We start from the raw sequence: 17,509 nt of genomic DNA on the forward strand, positions 1-17,509 counted from the left end.
AGAGAGAGAGAGAGTGACAGTGAGAAAGAGAGAGACAGAGAGAGAGAGAGAGAGACAGTGAGAAAGAGAGAGACAGAGAGAGAGAGAGACAATGAGTGAGAAAGAGAGAGTGATAGTGAGGGAGAAAGAGAGAGAGCGGCAGAGAGAGATAGAGACAAAGAGGGATAGAAACAGGGTGAGAGAGAGAGATAGAGAAAGAGGGAGAGAGAAAGAGACAACAACAGTGACAGAGAGAGACAGTGATAGAGAGAGAGATACTGACGGAAAAAGAGCGACAGAGGGAGAGAGAAAGAGAAAGAGAGAGGGAGACAGACACACACAAAGAGAGACAGAGACAGCGACATAGAGACAGAGGGAGGCAAAGAAACAGAGAGATAGTGAGAGGGAGTGAGACAGAAAGAGAGAGTGACAGAGAGAGAGACAGTGTGATAGAGAGAGAGAGGGGAGTGTAAGACAGAGAGAGAAACAGAGAGAGGCGAAAAGACAGAGAGAGAGAGAGAACGAGATAGAGAAAAACACAGAGAGAGAAAGAGAAAGAGAGAGAGTGAGAAACAGAGAGAAATAGAGTGACAGAGAGAGAGAGACAGATAAAAACAGAGAGAGAGAGAAGAGAGACAGATAGAAAGTGAAAGAGAAAGATAGGGACAGAGAGACGCAGAGACAGAGAGAGACCTACAGAGAGAGAGAGAGAGATAGAGAAAGAGAGAGAGAGAGAGACAGAGAGAAAGACAGAGAGAGAGAGAGAGAGACAGAGTGAAAGAGAGAGAGAGTGAGTAAGAGACAAAGAGTGAGACAGACCGAGAGGGGGAGAGCATGAGACAACGAGAGAAAGAGACAGTGAGAGAGAGTGACAAAGAGGGATAGAGACAGTGAGAGAGAAAGACAGAGTGACAGTGAAAAAGAGAGAGAGGTAGAGTGAGAAAGAGAGGGATAGTGAGAGGGAAAGACAGAGAGACAGCAAGAGAGAGAGAGAAGGAAAGCGAAAGACAGAGACAGCGACAGATTCACAGAAGGAGAGAAAGACAGAGAGAGAGTGAGAGAGAGAGACACGCACACACACACAGAGACAGAGAGTGAGAGAGACACAAAGACACAGACAGACAGTCGCATTGACAGACAGACAGCCAGTCAGACAGAGACAGATAGACAGACACAGACAGAGATAGAGTGAGGAGGGAATACATCCAAAATTGCCTCGTTTGCGAGTTATGGCTAATGGAAGATGTGGCTCAGATTTCAGCTACCTCTGTGAAATGAGGTCGAACTGAAATTTATAGGATGTTAATTAGCGGCAGAATTAGTGATTTGTTATGGTTGTAGAGCTTTCTTTTTTCCTGTTTAGCCTCCGGTAATTACCTTTCAGATAATACTTTATAGGATGAATGAGGATGATATGTATGAGTGTATATGAAATCACAAGTCTTGTACAGTCTCAGTTCGACCGTTCCTGAGATGTGTGGTTAATTGAAACCCAAACACCAAAGAACACCGGTATCCACGATCTAGTATTCAAATCCGAGTAAAAATAACTGACTTACTAGGACTTGAATGCTGGAACTCTCGACTTACAAATCAGCTGATTTGTGAAGACGCATTCACCACTAGACCAATCCGGTGGGTTATGGTTGTTGACCTAAAAAAATCGAATAAAACAGGTCTCAGAACCGTAACTACAGTAGGTTTTGAGAAATCTGCGGTGAAAACCAATAAATTGGAGGAAAAAACTCTATTTTTTACGTTTGATGTACAATAATTTTGTTAAGTGGGTTATGAACACATAAATGTTTAAGTGTTTTTGAACACAATTTATTCGTTTCCACCAATTTAACTAAACTTTTTTGTATTTAATATGTTTCAAATCTAATTTTGTTTAAAGTTAAAACAAAATAAGTGTACCTAACTACACGATCAGTTTTGTACAAGATTATAATGTAAAACAAGACAATTTCTCATAAAAAAAATTTCACCAAAATCTACTCTTGCATCACACTGAGTAAAGAAACTGATCGTCTAGAGAAAAGAACATTACACTGAGACTGTGTACAGATGTTAAGCAGAGATCACTTTCATAATGATACAAGAAAAAATATTTAAATACCTCTTAAATGTAATTTACGTCATTTCATCAGAAAACACACATTTTTATTTTAAGTATAATACAGATTTACTCCTTAGATGTTGCTATCATAAATTTGTTGATCTATTCTTCAATCTCTACCAACAAAACATTGACACACTTGCTCCATCTCTTGTATATTTGAACACAAATACCTTTTTAGTTGTTATTAAAGTATTCTGATTATTTTTTATTTATTTTAAGGTCTCGCTTAAAATTTAGCCGATGAAATTTACATACCTTTCTTTTTCTTTTTTATTATAATTTCTCATGCATTCATCGGTTAATACATTTTTAGTTAATTTATTATTTTCATAAAATTTTTTTACCGTAGCTAAAAACAGTAATAAATTTATAATTTGCAATGTTGTCGAAACAGTAGTATATACTGAAATTAATATAAGTCTTGCTGAAATTGAAAACAAACACCCACATGAGATTTTCATTATTAATCGATCAAATAAAAAAATTAATCTCTTATTCTGATCGGTGTACAGTAATAGATTATTTTGATTAACGTCAAGAACGATTAGGTTTATTACTCTGCTGATAAAAAAAAATTCCCAAGCATTAGACCCGATGAATCGAGATAAAACCTTGATCTAAATAGAATGGGACAATCCAGCCAGAATTAATTGTAAGATAAAAAAATAGAAGTCATTAGACTCCATATTAATTATTTAATGTATAAACTCGAGAAATGATAAGAAAAAATGTGAAAATACTAAATATAAGAAACGATTATAAAATAATTTACAATTCAGGTGTTAATGAATACTACTTGAGTAGAAGACTTTGTGTTTCCTGTTTAGCCTCTGGGAGTTACCATTCAGGTATTACTTCAGAGGATGATATGTATGAGTGTATTCCTGTACAGTCTCAGTTTGACCGCTCCTGAGTTGTGTGGTTAATTGAAACCCAACCGCCAAAGAATACCAGTATCCACAATCCAGTATTCAAATCTATATAAAAATAACCGCTTTTACTAGGACTTGAATGCTGGAACTCTCAACTTCCAAATCAGCTGATTTGGGAAGACATGTTCACCACTAGACCGACCCGGTGGGTTACTTGAGTAGAAGATTAGAAAAAATAATTCTAACCTTGAACAAATGCAAGAAATGAACATTTAAAAATTGTTTTAAACGCTTACAAAAAATTTAAATTCTTTAAGACTGTTTAAAAATTCATTAACTGTGTAATATTGTTTCTGTAAAATAAAAACCTTTCGTTATGTTTTATAAATAAATTGGTGGGAAGATAGTTTAAATGGTTCAGCAATTCATTAAAAATGGCAACAGAGACGTAAGACTCGTTCTTATAAGCTGAGGTATTGTGAAAATTTACCTGTAAAATGTTCATTTGTCTGGTTTGGAAATTGTTATTTTTTATTAATAAGCGATTTTTTTTTTCTGTTAGTGACTGATTTCATAATTATAAACACAAGTATTAGTTAACATTTTTAATTTTCTAAATACACAATCCATATTTATAGCCATTTTTTATTTTGAATACTCAAGTTTTTGAGGGAGCCCTAAGAAATGACATTACACTTCAGAGAGGAATATACATAAATATTTATACATGTTTAATAATGATGATAAACTCAGTATTCTACTAAGGTACTTCAAGTATAACAATACAGTTTCATTTTTTTAACTAACAAAATCAATTTGTTCATTCCAAGCAAATTATTCATCTAATAAAATAGCCAGAAAGGAGATGCTGTTACTGTACGAGACTCAAAAATCCTGTTATTAGGTGATGGAAAAATTATGCAATCAGCAATGTTAATCAAAAATACTGTCATGATGTTCTTAACAGCTGAACTCTTGTTCTTCCAATCCACGCTCTATTTTTTTTTATTCCACTTAATAATGGTAAATCCACATCTCATCATAGGTTAGAATACTGTCAAAAAGCATCACCTCCTGGGCGAAACCATTGTTTCAGTTCTGGGCATATGCAAAGTGTTGTCTCCTTATGGTGGTCTATCGACTCTTTTGGAAACCATCTTCTGTTTGTTTTACGGTATGTGCTTTTAGGCAGTCCTTATATTCACAATTATATACCAGTATATAACTGTGAATATATACATAAATTTTTAAATGTTAACTTACCCTTAATTTCTATTTATGAATGTGTAGTCTTGTTAAAAAGAATAGTAACTTATCGTTTACCTTATTGTTTCTATCAAAAAACGACCGCAAAACCTTTTTCCTCTTTACGTATTTAACTCAATACTTGGGCTTACAAGAAAGGGCCTTATTATGCTTCTTATTCCATATCTAATAAATTATCTATCTATTAAAAAAATCTTCTGACTAATTTATTTAAAATATTAGTAAAAAATCTTATCTTACAGAAACAATATTACTCTGTTGATGAATTTTTAAATAATACTAATTTAAAAATTGAAAAAACCCTGAATCTTCTGTAACTGTTAAACTTGCACATAAACATGTGCTACAATAATCTTCATTAATGCCTTTTGATTTTTGAATTATTTGGCTGTTATCTTTTGTATTTAATATCTTCATACATTTTACAAAACATAATTTCATGATTTTATATTGTACGTAAATAAATAATATGGACTTTAATCGCTTCTAATTTTTATTTTCTAATCGTGCATTTTGTGATGCTACTCTGATTGCATGTAATTATACAATAAATTATTTATAATAATTATAATTAAAATAATCATTAGCAGAGGATGTGGGGTGATGAGACGTATAAGGATGTGGAAGACACAGGATGTGGATTTATTAAGAATTCTCGTTTTCTTAATAAATTTATTACCTGTTGCAAGCAACATATTTGAAAAATTAATATATGTATATCGTATCAAACATGTTAACCACAGAATATAATTAAAGTTAGAAGAGTAAGCCAGTCAAAAAGTAAAATAAATCTTTATTATCCTCAAATAACACAGTTACAATTAAACAAGATAGAAAATTCAGCCGATTATTTCAAGTACATAACCTAATCTTTATTTATAATTATAACATTCAAAACATAAATTATTTTAAATCTACATTTGATTCGATAAAAAATAAAAAGACATTTCAATCCTATTTTCTCCTGTATGCATCATCTTCAGTTTAATATTCTAAACTGTAATATTTTGTCTCTATATTTTAGTATAAATATATATTATTCTGATTTGATTGTAAGATAAAAAATTACGCTAAGCAAACCGTGTTTTTCATGATACTGAATTAAGGAGAATTTATATACACAGTATTCATGAAGTATAGTAACACTGAAATAAATTTCAACTCTTAAAATGAGATTCAGCAAATGGTTTTACCTAAAAAAAATAAATTTTTTGGTTAAAAAACCTACCGCATCCCAAGGTCCCCTCCTCTTCAGGGCCAATTCAAAAATGTTTAAAGGAAAGGTTAGAGTTGTGATACGTTATTCTAATAGGTAACTCTTAACTAAAATGGTGGTCATTTAATGTTTTTTTAGTTATGTACAAAAGTAACTCTTAAACAGCAGTTATTATTATTTTTTTAATACCGGTAGCATGTCATTTTAATAATTAAATACCAATGTTTTAACACGATTTGAAATGTGCTGTTGTATGAGAAAATAAATGAAATTAAAAATTAAAGAGAAAGAGATGAGTTCATGGAAAATTAGAGTTGTTTTAGAGGATACATATTAACAATATCTGTAATCAAACAAACAAGAAGAGTAATGAATGTAGGCGGGTTAAAATGGTACACTACTTGTAGAAGAGGTGTGAATAAAGGAGATGAGGCGATGGTACTCACGCAGCAGCTCTTTCTTATGTAATACAACTGTCAGTTCCAGTTTTATTTTGAAAATAAAATTATTGGATTATCTTAGACAATTATTTTTTTATTACTTTTATTTTGAAAAAATTGCATACTTTTATAATATTAACAATGTTTATTCTACCCTACTGACATTTGTGTGTGTCTGTCTGTCTGTAGTGTGTCCGTCCCGCTTAGGTTAGCACATAAAACACCAGTAGTGCGAGTGATGTCATTCCATACAAAAAGTAATAATGTGCTCAGATAACAGGCACTGGAATGTATAGATCGCTAGCGGAAAATCCCGATTCGTTAGTAGATGTCCCGTGGTGGTCAAGTGTATACTTGTTATATTATTATATATTTATTACTTGCACTTGTTATTATTTATACTTGTAATATATATTTATTTCTTTAACCAAAATATACGCAATACATATGTTATTAATATATTTTTTAAATTATGTTTTGCAGTTAAAGAAGAATTTGACGGTCATGTGTTTAAGAAATTTGAGCATAAAGATGGTTTATGCGATGGAATGAGATTTACTGTTAGAAGAATGGAGAATAATGTTTTAAAGTGCAAAATTTCGACTAGAGGTAAGCAAGGAGAAACAATGTATATTCCAAGAATAACTTTGATCGATGAGAGTACAAAAGGGTTTTCATTGAAGAGACTTCAGTTTCCTCTGCGATTAGCTTTTTGTATGAAAAAAGTTTTGAATTGGTCGGTATTGATTTGAGAGGAGAAATTTTTGGGCATGGACAGTCGTTTGTTGCGTTATCAAGAGTAAAAAGCATGGAGTGGAATGAAAGTGAAATTGTCTTCTGAGCGTAGAAATAAACGAGTGAAAATGTTGTTTTTAAAGAAATTTTGGATGGTCTAAACCGGTAAGTGGAACAGTGAATTTTTTATTGAAAAGAAGAGTTTATTAAATACGATAAAAGAATTTCAAGGTTTTTTGTTTGTATGTTCATTAATAAATTTAAATTATACTATATAATATCATTTCGTAACTTATCCTTTATGATTTTTTTTCTCTGAGCCCCCTTCAAAAAAAAAATTCAAATTCCGACGCCTATCCCTCACTTTTTCTGTTTAGTCTCTGGAACCACCTTACTTCAACTTCAGAGGATGAATGAGGATGATATGTATGAATGATGTATATTCTTGTACAGTCTCAGGTCGACCGTTCCCGAGATGTGTGGTTAATTGAAACTGAACCGCCATAGAATACCAGCACCGTCTAGTATTCAAATCAAAATAAAAGTAACTGCCTTCACTAAGGACCAATCTAAACCAGATTTAATCGGGAAGATTTCCTGATATATTTTTGCTTTCAATTTTCATCATTCAAAAAATATTTTTCACACAAGATGTACAGTTTTGAACACCTAATAGTCTCATTCCATGACATCGCCTGCCAAGGGAACCCACCCTAGTTTCAGAGGGCATGCCATAGGCGGGAGAAGCTACTAATATAAATTAAAATAATTAAATTAATAAATAGCACACATAATAAATAAAGAACCAGACTTAATAGAGAAGGAGATGAAATCTGGCAGAAAATAGTGATACATTTTCTGTCATAAGTTGGTTGTTTGTCAATCGATTTTCAAAACTAAGGTGTCATTTTGTTCTAAAAAAAATGCTTAGCATTTTCTTAAGAACACATAATATGATAAAAATTTACACGGTCACCGTTAACATTAATATAGTGAAATACTAAAATAATATAAACAAATAATTAATAAAATGAAATATTTTATTTATTAGACAATGTTGTTAAAAATGTGTGTGTATCATCCTCATTCATCCTCTGAAGTTATTGTTCACTTCTCAATCCGATTTTCATATATAAATTTATTAATAAATACAAAATGCCGGAGAGAAGGAAAATCGAAGGGAAATGTAACATTTTTCCTTTCACTTTTACACCTAGAATCTGTAATGTATAAGCCTACCGTTTTAGATACACACCTGTTTACAATTGGCAATTCTTCAGAATGTCTTAACATCACTCCCAAGTGCAAAATAAAATTCATTTCACAACAGAAATTCTATGAATACCTTTTAACAGTATTAGAAATAAGTTAAATTAATTAATATTTTTAATAATTTTTTTATTTTAATTTCTGCTGACACAGGGGGAACCCGATGGGTTAAGTCCTACAGGATAATTTACAGAGAGGTAGTCAGTCAACTCTAATGGATCTTGGGTCAATTGATGTGCTGCTTAATGGCAGTTTCGGTTGGTCCAGGGGTGCATAAATAAAATTAAGGGAGAAAAAAGGGAATGTTGGTATTGTGAAGCTGTTGTTTTTCACATATATTTATGTTTTATTTACTTTTTAAATTTTAATATCGGGGTCCTTTGCATCCTGTAAGTATGTTCAGTGTTTGTGTCTAAATTTTCTGTCTTGTTTAGTTTGGTGTTTTTAAATAAAATGTAAGGGCCCTTTCCACCCTTACATATGACAAACCTGATTGTGATTTAATCCCTATTTTAAAGAGTGTGATGAGGGCTAATGACTGTAGCAGTTGATGCTCATATAACCAAAAAAATAATAATAATATCCTAGAGAAAAGATTTTATTAATATTATTTTTAAATTTAATAATAAACATAAAATGGGTATAATTCGTATTAAAATAATCAGAAGTACAAAATTTTTTATATTTTAATTTATTATTCAGGAAAAATCACAATATTTAATTAAACAAAAGCTATGAAAATTTTAACATCTTTTTTTTAAATAATAGATTTTTTTTTGTACAGATATTATATGTTAATCACTTTAAAACTGATATTATTGTGAATTAAAATTGCATAAAATTATAGAATAAATAGTAACTTATACCTGTGATTTCAATTCAATTTGTATAAGTATTTTATTATAAATAAAAATAAATAAGCTATATTAATTATTATTTATAATTTATACCTCCAAGACGGATGTCAACAACTATAGAAGTATTTCATTGTTGCCAGTGACTTATAAAATACTGTGAAAATGTTATTGAATAGATTAGAACCCCAAATAGATCACATATAGAAGGGTGTGAAGAAGGATTTAAAAAAGGACGATCATATTCAGAATAAATACAAAGTGTGATCGATTCTAAAATATTACGTATCCAGAAACAAACCTTTCTTATATCTTTTACAAAATTTCAGAAAGCGTATGATTTTGTGGACAGAGACTTTTTTCAAATTTTGAGAGAATATGAGTTGACCAGAAAAATTTGAACCTCATTAAACTCACTCTTACAAACACATTCTCTAAATTTAAAATTACAGCAAATATAGGCAAACCTTTCCTAGTCAAAAAAGGGCTGAGACGAGGTGATGAACTATCACCGAACCTATTTAAACTGGTTTTGAACAAAATAAAGAAAATCTTTTGTGAGATTGATGATTTGAGTGCAAAGATCAGATACAAAAACCGAAACATCAAAAAACAGGATGCCTATTTTTTGTTGAAAACCTATATAAATAATTAAAGTAATATTTTACATTCACAATAATATTTTATACAATGATATTTATTTAATACAAACATTTTTATTATTTATGTATAAATGGCAATTTTTTAATATATTTTTTTAATTTTTGTTAACGTTTTTAACATATTGCAATGCCATACAAAAATATAAGCTAAAACAATCATTTTTTTATATTTTGGTTAAAACTATACCTTTCAATCCCCATGCACAACAAACAGCTTTTGTCATAATGCATTTCATTTTGTAACACAAATCAATAAATATTAATACATATCAATTAGTTCTGTTTTATCAATCTATCCAACCACCCCGAGGGGCCTGCACCATATCAATCTGTAGTTAAAATAAACATAACAATTACTTAACAATTACAATTATATATATATATATATATTTTGTATATTACAATAGAAAATTATAAGAAACTTTTATCATATTCGCTGTTGTATGTCATTACGGCCTGCTTATTATAATAACTTTTAAAAAAATTATCCAAGTATAACTGTTCAATATTACCAAAAGATGTCAAAGTAATTGTAAGCGGTTAAAACCATGTCAATATAAAAACACCATTACATGTATGTATACATACATACATACATACATACATACATACATATATATATATATATATAAATATATTTTTTTATCTGAAATGGAATATTAATAGTTTCAACAAAAAAAATCTGTATGACACCATAATTATTAAAATTAGTAATAACATACAAAATAATATACAAATATATCAGAATAAATTGTGAAGATATAAATCACATTTAAAGTTTATGATCATAAAAATGTTATATGTAAAAGAAATTAACAAAAAATGACCAGTAAATTTACCATCAATTTATTTAAAAGATTTATTAATTATACCAAAGCGATACAAGAATATTAAGTATGTTGGCAATGAATCTTTGCAGATGATCTACAGATATCAATTGTCAATTTACAGAAAAACTTTGTAATTAAAATAAACATTTTTATATAAATAGGGAATACAAGTAAAGTAATCAGCAACAGATTGTCATTATTAAACCAGAACCAAATATCTAGAAAAAAAAAGGAAAAACATTTAAGAATAATTTTTAAATTATTAAGCAAATAAAAACAAACACGGGAAAGAATTACAATAAAGGAATCAACACTTTTAAATCAACAAATTATTTTATAAACAAAAAATAAAGAAACAATTATTTGTTATTATAAAAAGAAATAAGTAAAGTAATTACAGTAAAAAAAGCAGTAAAGTAATCATAATAACTTTTTAAACCAAATAACATTACTTGACATAAAATACAAAACATTAAAAAAAAATTGCATAATTAAAACAGAAGTATTAATAGTATTTATAAATTAAAGATAATAATTATTAGGTACAGTATAAAATAATGGCCAATCATAAATAAAATTCAAAAAAGGTAGACCGAACAAACAATTGTACCAGTGTAAAGTAAATAGAAAATGAGCTCATTGTAAAAAAAATAGGAAAACTTAATGTTATTATAATAATTATTTTATCTCCTCTTAGCAGGTAGTGTTGCTTGAGTATGATGCATGCAGCCTTCTACATTTTCTGCCCAATCACAGACATTTTCAGGGTGAACAAAAGATTTTATGGGAATAGCATATGATGTTTTCTTTCACCTTCACACATATAGTACAAAGTGCAATCTGCTTTATCTGGGTGGTATGATAATCGTCTTCCTCTTCACATGACACTGCATTTCCTGTGGAAAAAATATATTCATTATAATCTTAGTTCTCTGAAGAAAAATATTAAAATTTTTAGAGATTTTGCTGGTTTCACAGCTTAAAAAAGGAAATTATATCATATTTTTCCTGATGTATACTAGCTTTTCCATTCTTTTTTATGATTATGATACACATACAGCAACAACTGAGATAAAGAAGACACTGTCAGACTAACTTTCTCTGATAATAATGATGTTCACTATACACAATGGCCAGTCCCCACAGTAAACAGAGTGAAAATGTAATGTGTAGTACTGAACATCACCGGTATTTTTTTTAGACAAATGCAAAAGTATATTCATTTAAGTAAAGAAGGCACAGGAAAATCCCTAATAAGCCCATCGTGAAATACTAGGTGTATTTTTGAGTACGGGTATATGTCATTTTGTGAGTGACTTGTGACACACATTAAGTTGCCTATTACAATAACAATACTCACACATAAATTAAATAGTTACTCCTAGATCGTAAAATGCTTTTGGATTTAGCAGAAATATAATTATTTTATCTAAACGTTTTTTAAAATTTAAACTACAGTCCAACTCTTGTTCAGATCGGTTGAGTCCAACTCAACTGATCTGAAATTTGCTTTCTCTGTAAGTATATGAAGAGAAAGAAGCAGGCCGGTAGACAATATAATAGTTGCTAAACAACTATAGAACAGGGAATAGAAACGTTGAAGGAAATTGATATACTCTGATAGGTTTGTGAACTGCATTGCTCCATCCATCTCTCAGCAATTATCTAAAAGGTATGTGGCCCCCTGTGTGGCCTTGTAGTATTTGTTGATGAAGGTGTTGACAGGTCTTGAAAATCTCAATAATCGGTTTGGAAGGATGAATATTTTTGTGTTTTATATAGGTATGTAGAATGCCGTCATGAGCAGAATGTCTGTCGTGTTATTTTGGTATGTCTACATTTAGAAGATTCATAGAGAAGATTGTGTTGCATCCAGTTGCTTTTAAGATAATATCTACAATTATAATTAAAAGAAACAAGTAAATAATCACACTTAAATACAATTAGTGTTTGAGTATGGCTCAAAGAACTGTAATTCATTACTGCCAGTAAAGAATATAAAAAGCTAATATAGAAAGTAATTATCTTAAATTTCAAATTTATTGTACCTTTTTATCACAAATAATAGAAAATTCACTTTCATTTGTTTTAAATAAATACTGATTACAAATACAAAACAAATACAATTTACTTAAAAATTACATTACGTTAGGGATACAGGCACAATTAAAATTAGGCACTTACATCAGTTCAAAAAGTAAAAAAACAGTAACATGTAAGGGGTTCAAATCGATTAAGAGTTCTACTTTTAGCTAGCTACTTGAACCTGAGGTAGTAGCATCGCAAATCAATATCAGGAATATTATCTACTCACTCAAGTAAAGGATTACCACCACTTAACCCTCCAGTGGGGGGTCTGGGTGAATGGTTTATAATGCAGTCAGATAATTCCACAGGGCGTACAATTTTAGGAATGGAAGACTGGTCTGCTTAATGATGAATACAGAATGAGGAGGATATGGTTTCTTTAATAATTATTTAACCGTGTTGCAAAAAGTAAAGGTTATTTGGATACTCAAAATTCACAAAAACAATTTATATTCTACTCCACAGTTAAACTAATTTCATACAGCTTGGAACAATAAGATAATTCTTACATTAAGTAAGTAAATTAAACTAGCAAATTAAAAATTGGTTATCGTTATACAGAATGTATACAGTATAATTTATTATTTTATTTTTGGTAAAGAACTTACGATCTTTAGTTGTATAACCACCACCACCACCACCAACAGGATTAGAAGTTTCCTAAGGACCATCATATTCCAATTTTACTGTGTAACCATCTAATTCTTGTCCCATTGCATTCATTAATGGGAATTTTCCTGTTCCACAAGACCCTCTGAAGTCTTCCATAACTACAAACCAAACCATGATACCTCCAAATCCTTCTTCTTTTAACCAAGCCATCTACAAATGAAAAAAATAAATATAATTAGTAATAGTTATTTATACCTTAAAAAAACTGCATCTTGTAAAAATCTGTAGTTCTTTTTGATGTTTACTGCAACAGTAAACAGCTTAATCACTTTACATATTGGCTGCCAACTCTGTAGGATTTACAAAGCCTCCTGTGTGTTCTTAAATTCTGAGTCTGTTGCGTATGGAGTTTCACTATTGTTTAAAACTCTCCTCCATTCAATCGTCACCCATTTAGCATGTTTATTTTATTTTAAAAACACACAATATGAAATTTACTTCATTATCTAAAGTTGTATTAAGAGATTTTTATTTTTGTAATATAGTAATTTGTTCAGTTTGGATTTTTCAGATAACTCAGCTGATAAATTTTTTCTTTAATTTAACTATTTTTAGTGTAAGGTGATACACAATAGGCATAGATTTACAAATAACTTATATAGACCACTACTATTGAAAAAAAAAAGTGCTTTATTGACAAGGCAAAAGTAAGTTAAATTTATCAAATGAATTTACTTCACAGTAAATAATAATAATAAAAACTGAATAATTCATTCAATGGAATAAATGATAGATTTGCATAAAATTCATGTAATAATTTAATTTAATGGAATTTACAACTACATAAATTCAGACGTTTGGCTACCTCTGTTATATCCATTGAATTGCAGACCGTGATTATTAATTTGCAGTATCATTATAACAACATTTATATTACACAAGTAAATGCAATTTTACCCATCATGCCTGATAAAGGCATTTGAGGTTCTTTATAGATTGTTGGTGTATTTCTTTGTCATGCCATTATGAATCTTGAAGTACAAAACTCTCAGTTTCTATTTCCTGAGCAAAAATTCTTTATTTAACAACAAACTTGTTCATTAATATTTTATTAAGCGACTTGCAAAAATAAAAATGATACAATATTTGAATCTTTGAGGATAAGCCTACAGTCACAAATTAAGCTTTTTATATGGACAAATTGTTATATCTTTAATCCACTGGCAAACAGTTAAAAAAATAATTGAAGAATGAAAATATATATAAATATAAAATATTGCAATTTATGATATATTAATAAAAATAATTCGAGAAAAACTATTATTGCATTTAATGTAAAGTTATTTTATTTTAAGATGAAGAAAATTAAGGTTCTTTATTTTTTTGTTGATTATACTTCAATTAGATTTTAACAATTGCTGTTTGTACAACAGCAATATTTGTGGATAAAAAACGGTTAATTTAATTCATACAAATTTATGAGAAGATCTTTCAAATAATTCAGTAATTTATTAAAGACTAGTCGGAACCTGGACCCCCAAGGCAAAACTTCGACTCAAGTCAGGGCCTCCCAAGGCCGCAGCGCTCGCCATTCACCCAAAGAGTTAACTTCAGTCGCCAATCCCGTCTACCTAGAAGGCTAAGCTCCCCTGGACCTGCACACTGTTCATTATCCGAGAATAATACTGATAAATAACAAATATTCAGACCTATATACTGATAAATAACAAAAAAATATAGAAACCTGAAAAAGAAACTAGAAAGACAGAATAACAGTAGCTTTTAACCTTTCTTTTTCTGTTTAGCCTTCGGAATCACCGTAAGACTTCACAGGATGATGGGTTTGAAGTGTAGTCTTGTACAGTCTAAGGTCGACCATTCCTGAGAATTGTGGTTAATTGAAACACAAGAACACCGGTATCCACGGTCTAGTATTCAAATCCGTATAACAGTAACTGCCTTTACTAGAATTTGAACGTTAGAACGGTCGACTTCCAAATCAGCTGATTTGCGATGAAGAGTTAACCACTAGACCGACCCGGTGGTTAGAATAACAATAGCTAAGGTAACTAAAGTACACACACTTTTGACGACGAAAAATTCATAACTTATTTCTTTGCCATAATAATGAAGTAAAAGAATTAATCTTTTTTTTTCCGTAATGAATATCTTTACTTTACAACTTCACGCTCCTTGGGGGTGAAGAAATAATACATATATTAATGTTCAAGGGAGCAAGAGCCTCGGTCTGTGGCTTAAAACCTTCCCTGGTGTAATACGAATGTATCCTGAAAATTTGAAAGCAATCAATCAGTTGGTTTTTCTGAGATTTTTTAAATGAAATACATCAAAAAACCTTCTCAGTTATGCCAAGAAACATGGGTAAAAATCTGGTTGCGTTTGATCAAGTGGCTTTTTGTCTATCCTGAACAAACAAAACCCCTTTTCATCTTTATGTAATAGATATAAGAGATCTAAAATAACGAGACAATTTTTTTTGACAACCACTTTAAAGTTACTAGTAAACATATGGTTATTACATGACCAGCTGATTTATATTAGGTATTAATATTTTTAGAATATTGATGCCACGTGAGACGTAAACAAACTTTTCGTGAAACGAGTTTTTATTGTGCGTTACAAAAATGAGTGATACTTATTATGAGCAACGTTTTGTGTTAAACTCGGTTAGAATGCTATTGAAACTTTTTCAAAATTGAAAAGGGCATATGGAGATGGCGCTCTTGTCACAAGCTCCAGTTTTTAGGTGGTTTAAAGCATTTTCAGATGGCCAGGAATCAGTTGCGGTCGATCCACGCTCTGGAAGACCGTTAACGTCAAAAAGTGACGACAATGTTAAGCGAATCAGAGACTTGATACGGTACGACCGGCGATTAACTGTCAGAATGATGGCAGAACAATTGAATTTGAACCGTACCACAATTTATCAAATTTTGACAAACGAATCGGATATGAAAAATGTTTGTGCAAAATTGGTCCCAAAAAACGTTACTGTTGAACAGAAAAATAACAGCAATTTTCTAAGGCTAATTGAAACTAATTCTGATTTTCTAAAAAATATTATTACCTGTAATGTATCTTGGATATTTGAGTACGACCTAGAAACAAAACACCGACGAAGGAGTAACATACTTCAAATTCACTGCGTCCCAAAAAAGCAATTATGAGCAAATTAAAACAATGCAAATTTGTTTCTTCGATAGTAATGAAATTTTCCATAAAGATTGTTGCCTACAGGATAGACTGTAAATCAATATGTTTACCTAGAAAATTCTGAAAGACTCCGTAAAACAGTTGCTGGTGTCAGACCAGCCATTGAAGACAAGTGGATGCTGCATCATGACAATGCACTCTCAATTAATGAGTTTTTGGTAAAGAAAAACATTCCTGTAGTTCCTCAATCACCTTATTCACCTGACTTGAATCCCTGCGACTTTTTCCTGTTCCCGACTTTAAAAAACACCTCAAAGGACACCATTATGGAACGGTAGAAAATATTTTTAAAAAATATATATCTGAAGGATATTCCAGTTCTGAGTTCCAACACTGCTATGAAGAGTGGGAAAACTGTTTGATGTGTTGCATGGTTTATTACGGAAACGATTTTGAAAGTGAAAGAGTCCATGAACGTATAACTGGATTGTGAATAAAGTTTTTCTGAACCAGTCTCATTACTTTATTTACAGATCTCATAGTTATCAATGGGAACACTCTTAATTGCAAATAATATTATTCTACACAATTCATAATATATTTATTTATAAGTAGCAATATTTAATAGGCTAATGTAGAATTTTCAAGTCTATAAGATTATTTTCAGATATAGATACAAATATCATCTATGAAAACAATAACAGTGAACAGAAAACATCAACCCTACCACAATAAAAGAAGTTTACCAAGCATTGGGTAAGATGAAGAATTAGAAAGCAGCAGGAGAAGATCAGACTTTTGTAGATATCTGGAAACATGCAGGAAGATCAGCAAAATTTGCCCTTCATCAACAGCTTGTCAACATCTGGATCAAAGAACTACCACAACACTGGACAACAGCCCTAATCCATCCACTACACAAAAAAGGGGGAAAAACGACCACCAAAAATTACAGGGGAATCTCATTCCTCGAAACAACATACAAAATTGTTTCAAAAATCATACTCAGCAGGAAACAGTCGGTCCTCAACTTGAAAAAGAACTAAATGAATACCAGGGAGATTTCAGACCCTGGAGGAGCTTTCCAGATCAGATCATGAATCTCAAGCTAATAATGGATTACAAGAAAAGAAACAGACATGTGATAATGTTTGTAGATTTCAAGAAAGCTTATGTCTGTCCGCAGAGAATTCCTACTAAAAATTCTAAGACACCTTGGACTACATACCAAATTAATAAACATGATAAAATTGATCATCACAAATACTAAGTTGAAAGTAAAATGCAGAGCTGAGCTCTCGGAACCATTTCAGATCAAAACATTCAGGACTGCACCAAGGCAATGAGTTCTCATTACTATAATTCAACTGTGCTCTAGAAGAAGTAATGA

The 17,509-nt window shown here is 30.8% G+C and overlaps 1 protein-coding gene and 1 long non-coding RNA gene across 8 annotated transcripts in view; one reads left to right on the plus strand and one right to left on the minus strand.

Moving 5' to 3' along the window:
* Positions 1–757, plus strand: part of LOC142331974 (uncharacterized) — a gene marked incomplete at its 5' end in the record, with an annotated part of 5,709 nt that extends 4,952 nt beyond the window's left edge. The window contains one exon of the mRNA XM_075378024.1: positions 665–757. Coding sequence (XP_075234139.1) covers positions 665–757 — 93 coding nt within the window. The remainder of the gene's footprint in view (positions 1–664) is intronic.
* Positions 758–8,532: 7,775 nt separating this feature from the next.
* The window catches only part of LOC142332176 (uncharacterized), a 29,620-nt gene continuing 20,643 nt past the window's right edge, over positions 8,533–17,509 (minus strand). For 5 of the 7 annotated variants that reach the window (XR_012758191.1, XR_012758190.1, XR_012758195.1 and 2 more), the window contains exons 2-3: positions 12,942–13,155; positions 8,540–11,141 (exon numbers count right to left, since the gene is read on the minus strand). This is a non-coding gene — a long non-coding RNA (uncharacterized LOC142332176). Of the gene's footprint in view, positions 11,142–12,941; positions 13,156–17,509 lie in introns of all 7 variants that reach the window. The other 2 variants (XR_012758192.1, XR_012758193.1) reach the window with 2 other exon arrangements.

The sequence above is a fragment of the Lycorma delicatula genome, chromosome 11 (assembly GCF_047948215.1).
Source record: "Lycorma delicatula isolate Av1 chromosome 11, ASM4794821v1, whole genome shotgun sequence".
In the NCBI taxonomy this organism is placed as follows: Eukaryota; Metazoa; Arthropoda; class Insecta; order Hemiptera; family Fulgoridae; genus Lycorma; species Lycorma delicatula.